The sequence below is a fragment of the Nelusetta ayraudi genome, unplaced genomic scaffold (genome assembly GCF_046127955.1).
Source record: "Nelusetta ayraudi isolate G7.1 ecotype Tasmania unplaced genomic scaffold, CSIRO-AGI_Nayr_v1 ptg000015l, whole genome shotgun sequence".
Lineage (NCBI taxonomy): Eukaryota > Metazoa > Chordata > Actinopteri > Tetraodontiformes > Monacanthidae > Nelusetta > Nelusetta ayraudi.
Genome location: NW_027466065.1, coordinates 1,730,001 through 1,746,742, shown reverse-complemented (window position 1 = coordinate 1,746,742; position 16,742 = coordinate 1,730,001). Strand labels below are relative to the sequence as shown.

Below are 16,742 nucleotides of genomic sequence, written 5' to 3'. Positions count from 1 at the left end.
GGGGGGGGCAGCAGAACAAGCTCCCCATGTTAAAAGGCTCCCAGGAAACATCAGGAAGCGCGAGGTCGATTCCCGGATAAAAACTTTGAGCGCCCTCATCTGGTCCCTTCTCTTGTTTCCACATCTCGCACTTCAGTGCTAATCACTGGATGCGTTGTGCTAGCGGTGCTGCGTTGGATGTCTTCGGTGTCCACTGTGTCGGTGTCGTAGCAGAAGGTACATGACAAGCTTCTCGACTTTCGAACAAAGCCGACGGAAAACAATTTCCCGCAAACGTTGGAAACCCGACTGAAGCTGGTTTCTGCTCTCCAGCTAACAAGCTTCTCTGCTTCCTGATGCATTCATGGACTGGATGCGGTTATCAAATCGTGTCAGCAAACAAGGAGGGACGGTTTAAAATCGGCCCTCGCAATTTTTTCACAAGCTACCTTGTGTCATGAGCGTGATTATTACACCTCGGTGTCCTGCACTTAACCAAAGTTGTGATTTGGAACACAGTTTGGTTGAAGACTCCACTAACTTAAAGGGAGGTGAACATTAATAATCACGTGGCCTTGCAAAATTATCCAAGAGTTCAAGATCTAGTTTAAAGTTTTGCAGCTCGACTACTAGCTGTTGACGTTGTAATTACACAGTTTGGCCACTAAATCAGAATTTTGCCTTTCCTGTAGACTAGGTAAAGCGCTTTTCTTCTGCAGCCCCACAACCAGGGACTTTTTTAAGGACGTTTGCGTGTTTCCATCACAGGAACCAGGGCCTCAATCTGATTTCTGTTCAGGAAGCAGGGGGGGTCCAGAGGTGACTTGACAGATGATTAAGATAATCAAATTATGAGCTTGTTTTAATACCTATTGTGCAAAAAAAAAAAACAATGATGTGATGAGTGACTAAGGAGGCTGAAACTCTTCAGCTAAGACGTTGTAAATGGTAAATGGACTGCATTTATATAGCGCTTTTCCAGCACCTTCACGGTACCCCAAAGCGCTTTACAAAGGCCTCTCATTCACCCATCCACACACACACTCACACACCGCTGTGTTGTGGATGTCAGAGCAGCTCTGAGTTCCACGTCGCCTGATGTTGATGCTGTTCAGCACAGGAATGGTGCTTTGTTTATACAACAAGAGAAACAAATTTTAAATCTCTAACTCCAAAAAAAACAAAACAACAGAATATAGTTATTTCTCAGTTGCCGTTAAAGGCCACGTCTGGAGGTAATCTTGAAATATATATATTTTTTTCGGCTAAATTGCCAGAGAGATTACCAAAGAGGTGGGATAAAGTCCTACTGAAGAAAATAAATAAGAATCGAAAGGAAACTAAATAAAAAATGGAAGTGGCAGTGACTCTGTATCTCCACTGGGGGGGGGGGGTCCTCTTCTTCTTCTCTACTCCCTCCTCCTCCTCGTCCTCCTCCCCCCCTCAGTGTTCTTCCTCTGTGGTGAGCAGTGATGTACATACGTCTCGTGGCTGAACTGGATGCTCGCTCTCCTCGGCCCTGGACCACACCTGCTCACTCACTTTTCTTCATGTAACCAAACAAACACGGACACATACACAAAGATTGAGAGATATGGTTGGCTGCATTGGGAGGGAGCGCCCTCACCACCAATACCACTCATGATGTACATAATCGTCAGCGTATGTTTACATGGACACAGTGCGGTCGCTTCATCTGAGCCAGTGTCGGGTGGAGGCGGGAGGACCTTCAGTTCGTTAGGTTGCTTTGGCACTTTTGCGCCCTCTCATTGGCCAGGAGCCTGAAACAGGAAGTCTCTTTAGCTCAGCAGGTGTTCATGATGTCAGCAGCCTCCTTGTTGGCTAGTGTTTATTTATTAATAATTAAAGATTTTCTTTTTTTTTTTTTAACTTGCACCCTCTAGTGGCTGTATGTGGTTGCACTCTGGATCCCATCCGCTGGGACAGGAAGCAGGAGCTTTAATTTTGAAGTTAGCTCCTCCTCCTCTTTGCGGCAGAATGCTAACACAAAGTGGATAGGTTCTGTTGATTTCAATGAAGATTATCCATCAGGTGGTGGATGGTGTTGAAGAGAGATTCATTGGTTTGCTAATTGCTGTTCCTTTGTAATTTTTTTGTGTTTGTATACGTGTATATGTGCGCGCGCGCGTGCGTATAACAACAACAAAAAAAGGGGGGGGGGGAGGGGGACACATTTCAGTTGAAGGGGTTTGTCTTTTTTCTTCGGCCTGCAACGAGATGTCAAAATAAAAAAGAGCAAATTTCCAAAGCGGACGGCCATTATTTCTAAAATTCTTTGTTTTGGTGGTATGAGCGCAGAATCAAGTTTCAACCTTTATTTGTTGCATTGGACACACATGTTTTGTGAAGATTGCAGGAGAGACACAAAGAAATTTCTATAAAAATTAAATTGTGACAGGAAAGGAACCAAAATCTTGTTCTGTGATTTTCACTGGAAAAAAGAAATTGTAAAAAAAAAATTCTAGTAATGTGTTATGTTGTCATGTTGCAGGGGGAAAAAGCACAATACGTTTTCAGGTTATTACTTTTCCTGCACTGAGCATAAAACAGGGTTGGTGTGGAGGTTATTCTGAGCTCCCTGAGTCTTGTCTGGCATCTCATATCCTTATTCCATCAATCTCAGTGTCTGTTGATCAAACCTCATCTTAAGAATATCACTCCTGTTGTGTTGAGTCTTGTGTGTGTGTGTGTTAAACGCATTTCCGCTGAGATCAAACAGAGCTGCTTTCTTTGTGTATGTCAAAAGGGAAAGCGGCATCTATCAACTGTTCAAATGTATTTTTTCCATTTTCACTTCATTGTATTAGTTTCCTCGACATTGTTGCAAGCTAGGGGCGAACCAGCCGACCACTGCCTGGGGGCCCTGGGCTGGCATCAGGTGGCTCATCACGTCACTCTACACACCAACAGTGGCATGAAACCCTCCTGAATACCCGGATAGCCACGAAACGTTGAGTGTAGACCCCTAGAATATTTTCTGTCGCGGGGCTTCAGGTTTTTCTGCCCAGGGCCTCTAAAGACTCTACTAACACCCCTGCACGGTCAGAAGCTGAGAGAGGTAAGAAGGTGCAACACAGGTGCAACAGTAAAATCAAATGATAAATCAGGTTAGTGCAGACCTGGACCAGGTAATTACACATTACAGTACCTGCATTTCTTTTTTTTAACGTCACTGGATTGTGATTTGATACAGGGGAGAGGCGTGAAGAAAATGTAATTTTAATTGATATAATAAACACACCCACACGCACATCACCTGACACCATTGTGAAAGACTGTTCATTTATTCTGCTGACTTGTATTTTTTATTTTATTTTTTTTTTTTTACCCCTTGCAATGTATTCTGTCTTTATTTCGGGGATTTCTGCATGGATTTTACCCTTGAGTTGATTTTTTTTTTTCTCCCCCATTTGTGCTTCTGTTATTTGTGACCTTTATTTGGAGGGATGTGGGGGTCGGTGATGAAATAAAGGAGACAATTTAAAGAAACTGCAAAAATTGGCCTTTCTGTGTGCGTTGAAGAGCCAGAGGTGGGAGTGGCGGGGCTGTGTGCGGGGAAGGGGGCGTGTTAATGGCATGTGCACGGACCAATGGCAGGCCGCGGGCGATTACGCACGTTGGCCCAATTGGCTTAGACTAAAGAACAGCAGCGTCCGGTCACTTCAAGCGATGATCGGTGCGGGGGAAACAGTCCGAGTGGAGCCGTGCGCGGGGCCTGCAGGTGCGGACGGTGCCATGACGAGCTCCCCACCACCGACTCGCCAGCGTGCCGAATCCGCCGCCGCGGTCTAGCGCCGTGCACGCAAACGTGCAAAGGTGGCGCAAACCGCCGGCCGCGTCAGGTGGATGCGCCTGCACTGCAGTGATCCAGGTCGCCCCTATGGATCGCCTCCATGGACGCCTCCAAGCCCGCTCCCGACTGTAGTTTGAGTCCCGGCAAGGCGCGCCCGTCCTCGCCGGAGGATGGAGTGGACGTATTCCGCTGGCCCGCGCCGAGGAACGGCACCGGCGGCGCGGCGGCGGACGCGAGAGCCGCCGCGCGGCAGCCGGAGCCGCCGCGCTTGTGGACGGCCGTGTTCGACTACGAGGCGACTGCGGAGGACGAGCTCAGCCTGCGCAGGGGGGACCGGGTGGAGGTGCTGTCCAAGGACTCCCTGGTGTCCGGGGACGAGGGCTGGTGGACCGGCGTGATCGCCGAGCGGGTCGGCATCTTCCCCTGCAACTATGTCAGCCAGGGGAAGGGCATTCCGGAGGAGATGCGGGGCACCCCGGAGCGGCGGTACCCAGTTCCGCCTCTGCACCGTGAGTATCCCATTGTCGCGCGCTAGCTCACCTCGTCTCGCCACTTCACCGCTGCACAGGCCTTTGTCTCCGTGCAGCCGCCAGGCCGGGAAAAGAAGCCAAGGAGTGCTGTGTCATGGTGCACCCTCGGTTGGCCTAGAAACAGCATCCTCCTCCTCTTCCTCCTCCCCAGTTTCAGCACCCTTTATTCAACACACCGCCGTCACACTAACAGCCAGCTGCGGTCAGTGATGCACCCCACCGCCATGCTCACATTACAGCAGTGCATCCTCAGCAGAATGTGCACTAAAGGGTGCTAGAGCTGCGGTAGAGGGAGGGGAAAGGCGGGTGCTCTGTCAGGCTCTCTGCAGGGTTGCCATCAGTTCTGTGCAGTCGGAAGCCGAGGTGCTTGGCAGGTGAGGATGCATCCCGCGCAGTGAGGTGCAAGGAAAAGGTCTCGCACAGCATCCGGAAAGGCACAGTCCAACTCCGGGCGGTCTGCGAACATTTTGTTCTGCAGCCGCAAATGTTTATCAGAGCCTTCGCAGAATCATTCCGACAGAACTCGGGCTCCGCGGCCCACATCAGAGCGTCAGATGTTTGGGAGGACTTGGCTGTCCTCGCCGTCAGCCTCAGCCTTTCATCTCCTCTTATTCAGCAGCTGTTGGCCTACTTTCACCTAGCACACCACCTGAAATATTCATCAAGGTCAGTCTGGTGACGTTCTCCCCAGTGTGAGAATCTACAGACACAAAGCCTGCTGCAGGACGGCAGCGGCGAAGGAACCATCAACGTCCCCCACTCCCCGCGCCCGTCTCTTTTCCCTCTCCAGAGCTGGATGCAGTTGCTAATCCTCGTCTTGAGGGGCGGCTCCAGCAGATTCTGTATTTGGGACAGCGGGTGGGGAGGGGGCTTAGCGACAGCATTCCTCTGCTGGACGACCTGGTTTTGAAGCCCATCCAGCGTTAGATGAGCTGGAGCTGTTTGCGCTCTTCTTAAGAGTCCATTTGAAGGCGTCCTGTGTTTTAGCAGAAATCACTCTTCAGAAATGAGGAACCCGCATCCAAAAACACCCTGTAGTGGTAACCAGCCCTGTGTGATGTCACAAAGGGGAGCTGACGCCTCACCCAGGTTAGTGGGTGAGGTGTCCGGGGCCAGGTGCTGGTTCTACCCTCTGAGGTTGATTTTGCCCTCTTCCCAGATGCTTTGGAGATCCAATAAAACATTAGTTTGAGCAGGAAGCTGCAAACAGCGGGCTAAATGTTGTGTTCCCTGGAGGTTTTATTTTGTATAATGAGCCAAGTGAGTTCGCACCAGCAGAGCCTGAGGTTAAAACCGACTCCGGAGGCGCGTAGATTATGAGCCGCGATTGAACGTCCTGGTGGCGGTTGCTGTGCCTCTTCTCCGCAGTCCTGGAGATCGATTTCTCGGAGCTGACCCTGGAGGAGATCATCGGCGTGGGCGGCTTCGGCAAGGTCTACCGGGCGGTGTGGCGCGGCGCGGAGGTGGCGGTGAAGGCGGCGCGGCGCGACCCCGAAGAGGACCCCAAGCAGACGCTGGAGAGCGTGCGGCAGGAGGCCAAGCTCTTCGCCATGCTCTGCCACCCCAACATCATGGCGCTGCTGGGGGTGTGTCTGCTGGAGCCCAACCTGTGCCTGGTCATGGAGTACGCCCGCGGCGGGCCCCTCAACCGGGCCCTGGCCGGGAAGCGCATCCCTCCGTGCACGCTGGTGGACTGGGCCGTGCAGGTGGCCCATGGGATGCACTACCTCCACAGCCAGGCCATCGTTCCCATCATCCACCGCGACCTCAAGTCCAGCAACAGTAAGGGGTTCTGCTTCTCAGGTCTCGGTGCTCACACTCTCCGAAAAGAAATTTAACACACAGCGCAGAATCACTGGGAACTTGGCAAGAACCGAGCTGTAACTTAAGATTATTGTCAGTATCGATTGTTGGGGACATTCCTGATCCTGGATAAATAAAATAAAAAAACACAGAATTTTCTAGGAATTCCTCTTCAATATCATAGAAGAAAAAAAAAATGGGGGGCAAAAATCGCTAAAAGATAATAATGATAGTTAGATGTGAAGTTATCTAGTTTGAGTTTATAATGCAAAGCAGAACTGCGGTGAATGAATCGTAGGCAGCAACATTTTGGAGTTTCAGTTTTTAAGGAAATATATAAAATTTATTGATAAATATCGTTGACATGGCACTGTAACGGGACATAGAAAAATGAAATATTATAATATTGATAATTGCGTGTTATTTTTTATGTTGACTTCACAATATTATGCGAATGCCGAGGCAGATGTTTTTGAATTTTGGGTTACATTCAGCGCTGTTTTCTATGTTTTTGGAGAAAAAAATCTACAAATATCAATGAATAAGAGCCTCTCACAGTAGCTCATACTCGTGCACAATAGGACGGACAGATGGCTCAATGAAACCTGTCCATCTGTTTCTTACCAAATGAAGAAACATTGTGCTTTGCCCCGATCACAGTAACCGCCATCAGGGTCAGAAAGCGAAAAGAGTTTGCATGGACGTTTGTGGAGCACTTGTAATCTCACATTTTAACCCCGACCGGATCCCCCCTTAAATCCCAAGCCTATTACTGAGGATTTACCCGGCGCTCTGCCGCAGCTTCCCCATTGGACGCTCAGGCAACACACACAGGCGGCCCGCCGGCGCGCTATTGGCCCGCTGCGTGGCGCTCAGCGGCAGAGTGTCACCTCTGATTGGCTGCTTTGACGTGATGAGTTCCAGTCTATTGGGTTGCCACCCAGTTTGGGGGGGAATTCCATCATGTGCCGTCAAAGCCGCAGCGTGAGAGCCTCTGATCCCGAGGTCTTCTGTCACTTACCCCAAATTGAGGGTGGCGGAGTTGCCATGAGAATAAATTCCAGTTTGTCCTTTGATTGCACTTTAGTTTTTGTCCAGGTTGACGCGTTGATTTTGCCTCGTCACGTTTTCAGGGCTCAGACGGCTGAGTGGAGGAACTCTGCTCTGGTATCTTTAGCCGAGGAAGCGGTGCGCTGAGACTCCACCCTGTGACACGTCACCACCGCCCTTGAAGTGGTTAGAGTTGAATTTAGCTAATGAGAGCTTTGATTTAAACCAAGGCAGCAGTGCGGCAATCATGTCTTTCGCTGCCTTGGTCCAGACTTGAAATGTCTGTTCACTCTATCGGATCGATGCGAAACACTTTATAAAAAATTTAAACTGAAATGCGATGACTGATACTCAGTATACAGCAAACCTTGTTGTTGTTTGTACATTTTTAGTTTGGCTAGCATGCTAATGTTGGTAAAAAGTCAATCATAGATCAAAAGAATGGACTGAAGTCAAAGGTCGCAGAGAAGTTTGTTCTCCTGATATAGTTTTTGCTTCGGTTCAACGTGTCTGTGACTCCACCCTCAGTTTTTGGATTGTTTTTCATGAACAAAAATGTATTTTGCCGCGTCCGCACATTTCTCTCTTCATATGCACTCAGGGTAGTGAGTGAGTGTTGAGGACAGGGCAGTGCACTCTCAAACGCACCAGCAGTCATTTCACTTTTGGCCTTGTTTTTTACAACTCCGTCTCCCAGCTTCTCCTCCCATCAGACGTCATCCCTCCGGTTCGCTCACCCAACGCATTAGTCTTAAGTGGAGCGTGAGCGGCCTCGAGGTTGGGAGGGAGAATCAGCCACGTTCGTCTCATGCTTCACCTCCCTGGTGCTGCTGCTGCTGCTGCTGCAGCAGTCCAGATTTGCTTTGGCCACATGTTTGGCTTTCGGAAAAACTGCCTCGGCGGTGGTGGCGGAGCCTGCGGGCGACGCCCTCTCTGCCGGGCGCAGCCGCAGCCGCAGGAAATTGGTCGTGGGAGAAGGTCTGGGTGGGGGCGGGGGGGCTGGTTTTCTTTGAAGGGCCTGTCACTGTCTGTGTTGTCGCACTCCAGCGGTGTAAAAATACACAGGAGGAGCGTTAGCATGGATCAGGCCTCTCGTGTTTCATCTCTGCTGTCAGTTACTCACCGGTTCTGTCTTTCCTCTCTCCTGTCGTCATCCATTTCCCTTCTTCACGGCCTCCCTCGGAACGACCGCACCCCTTTTTTTTTAATTCACCAACCTTCCCTTCTTTATTTTTGTGTTGCCGCATGCATTGCGTTCCATCGTGGCCTCCAATCCTTGCCCCCCTTCTTTTTTTTTTGACATTATTTTTTACCGTCAACCAACCACCGCCACCCGCCACATTCCCCAACCTGCTCCTCACCTCCCGCCCCCACTACCCAACCCCCGCCCCCTCCCCCAGTCCTCCTCCTGGAGAAGGTGGAGATGGAGGACTTGAGCAACAAGACGCTGAAGATCACCGACTTTGGGCTGGCCCGCGAGTGGCACCGCACCACCAAGATGAGCGCCGCCGGCACCTACGCCTGGATGTCGCCCGAAGTCATCCGCTCGTCCACGTTCTCCAAGGGTAGCGACATCTGGAGGTGGGCAGGCGCCGAGCGGAGGAGAGGACGCTTTACGAGCTAGCGGGAATAAAAGCAGACCTCCTTGTATTATTTCTTTAAGCCGTCTTTTTTTTTTTTTTTTCTATTTCGATACCCGAGACTTCAGGGTTTCATTTGTCTTGTTCCTCCAACATGTGCAGTGAAATTCGAGGCGGTGTCCTTCTTCTTCTTCTTCAAAAAAAAAAAATGCTATTTATGAGGAAGCAACTGAAATGTTTCAAATTCTGATGTTTCCTTTGCAAAGAGACTCATTGAGGCCTTGAGTTGGCGTTCTTTGCAAATACAGCATCAGCATCTTTCTTTTTTTTTGTCTCCCGCCTTGTGTGAACGACACAGTTACGGCGTGCTGCTGTGGGAGCTGCTGACCGGAGAGGTTCCGTTCCGGGGTATCGACGGCCTGGCGGTGGCGTACGGCGTGGCCATGAACAAACTGGCTCTGCCCATCCCCTCCACCTGTCCGGAGCCCTTTGCACGACTGATGGAGGGTGAGAGAGACTTTTGTCGCCGTTCAACGGCATGAGTCGGCTTTTTCTGAAGCCGCGTTGAAGGAGGAAGTTTGTGGTCTTGCTGTGAAATCAGTTTTGGACTCTTTCTGCCACAGACTGCTGGAGCGCCGACCCTCACTCCCGGCCCCAGTTCAGAACTATTCTGGACCAGCTGATAGCCATCGAGGAGTCGGGCTTCTTCGAGATGCCGGTCGAGTCCTTCCGCTCCCTGCAGGATGACTGGAAGCTGGAAATCCAGGAGATGTTTGATCAGCTGCGGACCAAGGAGAAGGTAGAGAGAGAGAGAGAGAGAGAGAGAGAGAGAGAGAGAGAGAGAGAGAGAGAGAGAGAGAGAGAGAGAGAGAGAGAGAGAGAGAGAGAGAGCTTTGTTTGTTGGCGCGCTTGACCTTCGACCTGCCGCCCCACAGGAGCTGCGATCGTGGGAGGAGGAGCTGACCCAAGCCGCCCTGCAGCAGAAGTGCCAGGAGGAGGCGCTGAGGAGGCGCGAGCAGGAGCTGGCGGAGCGGGAGATCCACATCCTGGAGAGGGAGCTGAACATCATCATCCACCAGCTGTACCGGGAGAAGCCCCACGTGGAGCGACGGCAGGGCAAGTTCCGCCGCAACCGCCTCAAGCTGAAGGACGGGAACCGGATCAGCCTGCCGTCAGGTACTTGATTGGTTCATTGGTTTCTTCTGGAGCTTCTTAGAACAGGGGCGGGCAAACTTTTTCACTGGTGGGGCCACAATGGGTTCGAAAATGTTATGTTATGTGACAGAGGGGCCCGGAGCAGCAGCAGATGGATGGAGTGTTTTGGTGAGCCACCTCACAGGAGGAAAAAATGTATCATGGGCTATGTAGAAAACATGTGCTTTAATATCAACTGAAAATGAACAAAAGCGTTACAACAAGATATGTCTATGAAGCCCCATTGTATTTATCTCTTTATTGAAATGTCTCTTAAAACACTGAAAGAATTGATAAAAAAGACAGCCATTTTATTACTCACTTACTAATAATATAATTTCTTCAAATTTGGCGGGCCGGATTAAAAAGCTTAACGGGCCGCATATGGCCCCCGGGCCGTAGTTTGCCCATGCCTGGCTTAGAAAAACACACTTTTTGCCACCAATTCCATAATGATTTACGTTCAGATATTCAAGGATTTAACTTCCCATTTCTTTTTTGTTTTGTCGCGTGTTCACCTTTGTCCTTCTAACACATGCAGTGCACGTCTTTCATCTTCTTCTGCTTCAGACTTCCAACATAAGATCACCGTGCAGGCATCGCCATCACATGACCGCCGCAGGAGTTTGCTCAGCAGCGGCTCCAGCCCTCAGAGCAGTCCGCCCATTCTGCCCCGTCTGAGAGCCATCCAGCGTAAGAGGAGCCTCGTCATATTTGATGCCGTGCTTTCGTTCATTTCATTCCCGGCGTACAATGCTGTGTGATCGTTGTTGTGCAGTCACTCCTGGGGAGGGATGTGCCGCCTGGGGTCGCAACGCAGGCTTCCTGCAGGACGAGGAGGAGGCCGAGAGGAAGGGCTCCAGGAAGAAGGGCCGATCCCGGGGGGGTGGCCCCTACAGGGAGCACAGCGCTGACGCCAGGTAGCAAAACTACAAAACAACCTCCAAAAACAACTTTCAAGGCGATGACCGAGTCCCGTGTGTGTGTGTGTTGCAGCGTGAAGCCTCCCCAGGAAGGCAGCAGGCAGCGTTCCTGCAGCGCCCCCAACCTCCGCAGATCCCCGAGACACAGCCCGGCCGTGCCCGGAGTGCCCAGCCTGCAGGAGATGGGTGAGCATTGGCATCCACCAGAATCTGGATGGAAACAAGCCGTAGCAGGAGTGGCGCACACTCAGCAAACCAAACCCCCGGCTGGAATGTCACAAACAATGACGCAGCCAGACTCAAGTCTCCTCATGTCTCATGAGAGCGCACGTGTCGAACTGGAGGCTCGGGGCCCCGACCCAGACCGCCACGTCATTTTAAGAGGCCCAGTCAGGGGCTTAGACCATTTTTTGACCTGTCTCAAGCCCTGTTCGCACAGGATTAGTATTACTCTGTGTCTTAAATCTGTATTTTACTGACATAGGAGCCGGATATGATGTCAGTGCCCGTCTTGCACGTCACAGCCACTATTAACCAAAATCTGGAGGGGAGTACGTTGTCATGGCAACTGTAAATAAAATGTCAAAGCAGCAACGTGACTTCTGACCAGTGTGCAGTTGTTGTCGGGATAACAGGCCATCATAAGCCATTTGAAATATAGAAAAATATTTCTTACTGCATGCTGCTATCCAGCTCATCCATCTCATTGTCTTCCGAAATGTTGCTATTTTGATTGCACGGAGCTTGCTCTTTCTTCCTATGGGTTTCCAGTTCCGATAGGAGACCTGTATTTGCACCTAAAACGCTGTCAAATCTACCACTAATAATTTCACCCGCAGCCTCCGTTTTTTTAACTGGAGTAGAAGTAGAAAAGGAGTGAAACAAAAAATACACTCCAATCACTGAGATGCAGAGGACTAGAATAATCACAGGACATCTGTGCTTGGCGAAATATGGTCGGTCATTTGCGGTGGAATTTTTGCTTTGAAAATTACAGACATCGAGATCGCAGACGTCCTCCGAGATTATTACAAATTACCAGAGGTCCCCCAGGTAATACTAATCCCGTGCGAATGGGACTCTAGACTGAGATTCTCTGACCACACATTGATCGTACCACAAGGCACATCTCTGCAAAATTGCAATGTTGTGATTTCTGTAGAAAGTGGACTTGAGGAACACGCACAAAGAAAAACTGTGCACATCAATGCAAACACCTCCATGAGATAAATCTCAAATACAGCGGTCGCTACTTTACGAAATGATGGAGTGATTTATGTATTTATGCAGCCTTGTATTTATGCTGACGTGGCCCCACTGCACTGTTTTGCTGTTTTTTCCACTCTGCTAGCTTGAGCTTTTGGCTAGCGCTGCTAACAGACGCTGTGTGTTTTTGTAGAAAACGAAGATTGCTGCTTCACCGCTGACTCGGGTGCTGCTCCCGGTCAGTCCTACCTCTGCATTCCCTTCCACAAGGAGGGCAACACAGCCGCCGCGGCCGCCGTCCTCACTGACGACCACCGTGACGAGAACTTACCCGCCTCCTGTCAGGCTCCCGAGACGCCGCCGTGCAGAAGGAGCCCCGGCGGCGGGCGGCGCTCCGACCTGGTGCTGCTGGGCTGCGGGGCTCTGCTGGCCGCCGTGGGCCTGGGCTGCAACCTCCTGGCTGCCGCTCAGCCGGAGGAGAGCATCAAGCCTCGCTGGGAGGGTTTCTTCCACAGGTCAGGCGGCCAGAGGCGCAGCAGCAGCAGCCCGCCCACTCGCAGACTCTTCCGGCGGGAAAGCCCGCTGAAGCCCGCCGCCGCCGCCGTGCCGTCGCTGGCCGAGCGAGCCCTGCCCTCCTCCTACACCCTGCTGTCCCTGTCCTCCGTCTCCGACTGCAACTCCACCAGCTCCCTGCTGCCCTCCGACAGCGAGGAGCTGCTGGTCTGCCGCTCGGCCTCCTCCGCCCAGCCGCCGCCGCCGCCGCCCCCCAACCCGCTGGTCAACACACACCTGGAGAGCTTCAAGCGTAACCCCCGTCAGTCGCTCACGCCCACGCACGTGCCCGCCGCCCCGAGCGCCTCGCGCTTCCTGCGTCGGACGCCGTCGGACGGCGCCATTAAGAAGAACTGCCTGCCCGGCAACCTGGAGCCGCTGCCGGAGAAAACGGCGCTGGAGAACAAAGGTGGAGTGTTTGAATTTAAACCTTCCTTTAGCCACGTTAGCGGCACGATTCTAGCGAGCGTCACCTTTGCCTGTATACCATACGGAATACAATCGTACAATATACGACTTTTTAGAAACAGATTACTTTGGATGGATTAGGTGTGTTTGGCAACAGAAAAATTGCATGATCATTTCTTTTTTTTGGTGTTTGCCTGAATTGGTTTCTCCCCTGTCAATAAGCATCATCCAGCCCATCCTATTGGACTGTTCCTGCACCTGCTTTTTCAACAACATTTCAGTCAAAAACCGCTCCAAACTCACATCCATAACCATGAAGGCCAGCAAGATTATCAGTCTCCCCACACCCAACCTTACAGACATAAACACAAAGGCCATTGCACGCATCCCATCCCATCCTCAATAGAACAGGACATTACCAACCCACTCAATCATCACCTCATCGCCCCACCCTCTGGACACAGATACAGGACTATGAGCTGCAGGAGGGCCCACCCAGCGATAGCGTCTCGGAATAACAGAGCCCGGAGAGAAATGAGATGAACTGCACTATGCCTATGTCTATGCCAATATGTCCTGTCTGAGGTGTAATGATGCTTGCTATGTATGTTGGTCAAACTGTGCGCTGGTGCACAGTGGAAAATATTTTCCCCTTGGGGACAATCTAAATCTAAATCTAAATCTAATCTAAATCTAAATCTAAACGCGCACTCATTGTTTCCGTTCCTTTGCTTCTTTTGCTGGAAAGGGCACTGGTTTATATCTCCCAAGTTATTAAGTTGTGCCGGTGTCTCCGCCCTCTGGCGCTGCATGATTTTTGTCCCCTACGAACATCCGTCCAACAGTCCAACATGGCCTCAGTTTTAGCAGGGGGTGGAGGTGGATGGTGGAGGCGGGAGAAAGGTTGGGGATCAAATGGAAATTTGAGTCTACGTGTGAAAATGGATTGATTTATCGGCTGTTCGAAGAGGTAAAACTCTCTCTGTCCTCCTCAGGCGGCTTCAGGTGTTTGACAGAAGAAGGCCCCGAGGTTCCCCGCCTCCCCGACCCCAACCTCGTTTTCCCGCCGACCCCTCGCCGCCGTTGCGCTCCCGAACGCCCCAAGACTCTGGACTTTGTGGCCCGGCCTCGGCCGTCGCCCCGGCCGCGCTGCGAGGTGTTCTGGGCCGAGGCCAGGCCCCGGGCCAACGGCCAGAACTTGGGGAACGGCGAATCGCCAGCCCACACGTCCAGCACAGAGACCCCTCCCACGGTGGAGTTCGGTCGGGACCCGGCAGTGCCGCCCACCCCCATGGAGGCCCCGACACCTTACTCCCCCCGGCGGAGCGAGAACCTGCTGGACCAGCTGGACGAGGGCCAGTGCCGCGACGGAACCGTGCCGCTTTGCAGGCCGGAGGTGGGCTACCCCAAAGACTCAGCGTACTGCTACAGACCGGGATTCTGGTCCTAGCTCCGCCCCCAGGGGGCGGGGTCACTTCCTTTGGATTGCTGTTACGGGTCGGGTGAGGTGTTTTTTTTTGTTGGCTTAATTTACCACTTAAACAGAAGTGTTTTCGACAGTATTGCCACTAATTTCGAGAGGTACTGCGAATATTTGAGTGTTTTTGTGATTGGAAACATCTAATATGTGGTCTACTACTGCAAAACCATCAAACAAATGAAACGACTCCAGTGTTGATTCTTTATTTAAAGGGGTCCTGTGGTGAAAAAAACGACTGTTTCAGCTCTTTAACAAGTCTTTTTGGCGTCACTGGCACGGCAAATAACGCGCCGAGTACACCAGGAGAGCTGACCTGCAACATTTCTATTTCATGTTCAACTTTATACGCCACAAAATCAAAATAGTATGAATTTATGAATCTGGAAATGGCCATAATTAATAGGAGCCCTTTAAAGATTGTTTGCATTGGGGGGGGGGATGCTAATTAGCTTTGGCTTTGCAACAGGACGGCAGCTTCACATAATGTTCTCTCACGTTGGGGTTGAAGAATGTGCATCTGATGAAGTGCACTTCCAGGAAGCGTCATGAATGTAACGCGGCCCAAACTGGACAAACAAAAACACAACATGCCGATCAGGAGAGCCAAACAATTTGTCCTCATCCCAAACTAACAGAAAAAGGGAACTTTTCTTTCTTTTCATTGAGGCGAAGTTTTGCCTCAATAATTGTTGATCCAGACAAAACTGGGGTTTGAGTGTGTGAGCGGCCGAGCTGGGTCAGGCCCTGGTGGCGTGTCAACGTGTATATTTGTATTGATTTATTTATTTTATGTGTTTAACATATTGTTTTTTACTCATAATATATGCCTTGAATTTTCACGCTGGTCATTGTTGTCTCATGACGTTTTTATTTTCAGTGAAGGAGAGCCTGGCTCGCTTCTCACGCATCTTTCTCTCTAAACGCATTGTGAGCGGCCGTCGCAGTACTGATCCAGGAGGAGACATTTTCTCCAGGTCTCTGAATGAATGCTCCTATGGTCAACTTTGCAGCCTCTGTAAGCCTCTAAGACCAACATTTTAAATCTCAAAACCCACTTTTAACATTCATCAAACGGGTACCTGAGAATTTACGCACTTGTTGTATTTCTGGCCGCATTGGATTCAAAAGATGTGATGACAAATTGCTTGGCGGGTGGGGGCGGGGAAGGAACTCGACTTGTCCATTTTTGCCTGTGTTCATTTAAAAATTGTCAACAACCTCACCGCTCGGCTCGGGGGACTGTTTCCCGAAGTTTGATTGCGCCAATTGTCACCCCGATGTATATGAATGATGCTCAGTATTTTAACTAAGGGTGCTGGTTGAAGCCCGACCGCAGGGTCTCTGTCTGTCTTATGTGTCTTCACAAAATAAGCTGCTGTCACTACTGTTGGCTGTGCAGAAATGGCGCTGTCATTGAAGGACTTGTATTTGCACTGGAAACACTGGTGATCTGAGTAAAAACGTACTAAACAATGCAAATTGGCCATAATGTGTTTTGATTTGTTTCTATTAATGTACTTTTTTTTTTTTTTTTTCGCTGGATGAGTTCAAGAGCAGCTATTGCGTTTTGTTTTGTTTGTTCTTTGCTCTGCAATTTTAATCAATCAGCTGGTGTTTTAGCACTTTTTGGTCTCATACTTCACTATAAAAACTAAATAGACTCGGATGTTCTGAACTCATCGGGGGGGGACAACCTGACAAATTGTGAATGCTTGACTGAGTCTCAGATGTTTACCGTTAAAGAATAAATGCGTCCTCTTCCACCAGGTCAACCCTGAAAGTAGTTTTAAAACAAATAAAAGTTGGTTAGGTTATAATACTCTATGCCTAATGAAGAAGTAAGCTAGCAGTGTGAACAGGAGAACAGCTTCAGCCGGTGTTGGTTCACTTGTTTATTTACACATGTTCGTCCACATAGTCTCCTTGTTCCCCAGTCAGCGGGGAACAGGGGAGCAAAACAACAAACTGCGTCCACTGCTGCAACACAACTGGGGGAAAAAAGAAGTAGTTTTTTGACATCTTCAATACACACACACCTTTATAGTAAACACACAATATTTGATCCCGAGGAGGCTGTGAATGAAGTGCTGCTTTGCCATTAAAAAAAATGCGTGCACACACTCGCACGCACGCATATGGAGCTCACACCTCCATCATATTTTGATTTCTATAAAGCCCCCAATATTTACATTTGTGATATGTCTTCAAAGTTGGTACTGCTGT

General features: G+C 50.3%; 3 protein-coding genes across 3 annotated transcripts in view; 1 reads left to right on the top strand and 2 right to left on the bottom strand.

The window, feature by feature from the left end:
- The window catches only part of dmac2l (distal membrane arm assembly component 2 like), a 373,839-nt gene that overhangs the window by 263,976 nt on the left and 93,121 nt on the right, over positions 1 to 16,742 (bottom strand). The gene's annotated exons all lie outside the window — the stretch shown is intronic.
- On the top strand, positions 2,166 to 15,992 carry map3k9 (mitogen-activated protein kinase kinase kinase 9). Its single transcript, XM_076023325.1, has 11 exons — positions 2,166 to 4,302; positions 5,692 to 6,105; positions 8,577 to 8,757; positions 9,115 to 9,263; positions 9,380 to 9,555; positions 9,692 to 9,932; positions 10,521 to 10,643; positions 10,729 to 10,870; positions 10,947 to 11,059; positions 12,273 to 13,040; positions 14,035 to 15,992. Exons 1-11 carry the CDS (start codon positions 3,894 to 3,896, stop codon positions 14,487 to 14,489), a joined length of 3,171 nt encoding a protein of 1,056 aa, XP_075879440.1. The 5' UTR covers positions 2,166 to 3,893; the 3' UTR covers positions 14,490 to 15,992.
- ttc9 (tetratricopeptide repeat domain 9) overlaps positions 16,392 to 16,742 on the bottom strand; it is a 3,477-nt gene continuing 3,126 nt past the window's right edge. The window contains exon 3 of the mRNA XM_076023324.1: positions 16,392 to 16,742. This exon is cut by the window's right edge and continues 670 nt beyond it. The gene's annotated coding sequence lies outside the window, so the exon portion shown is untranslated.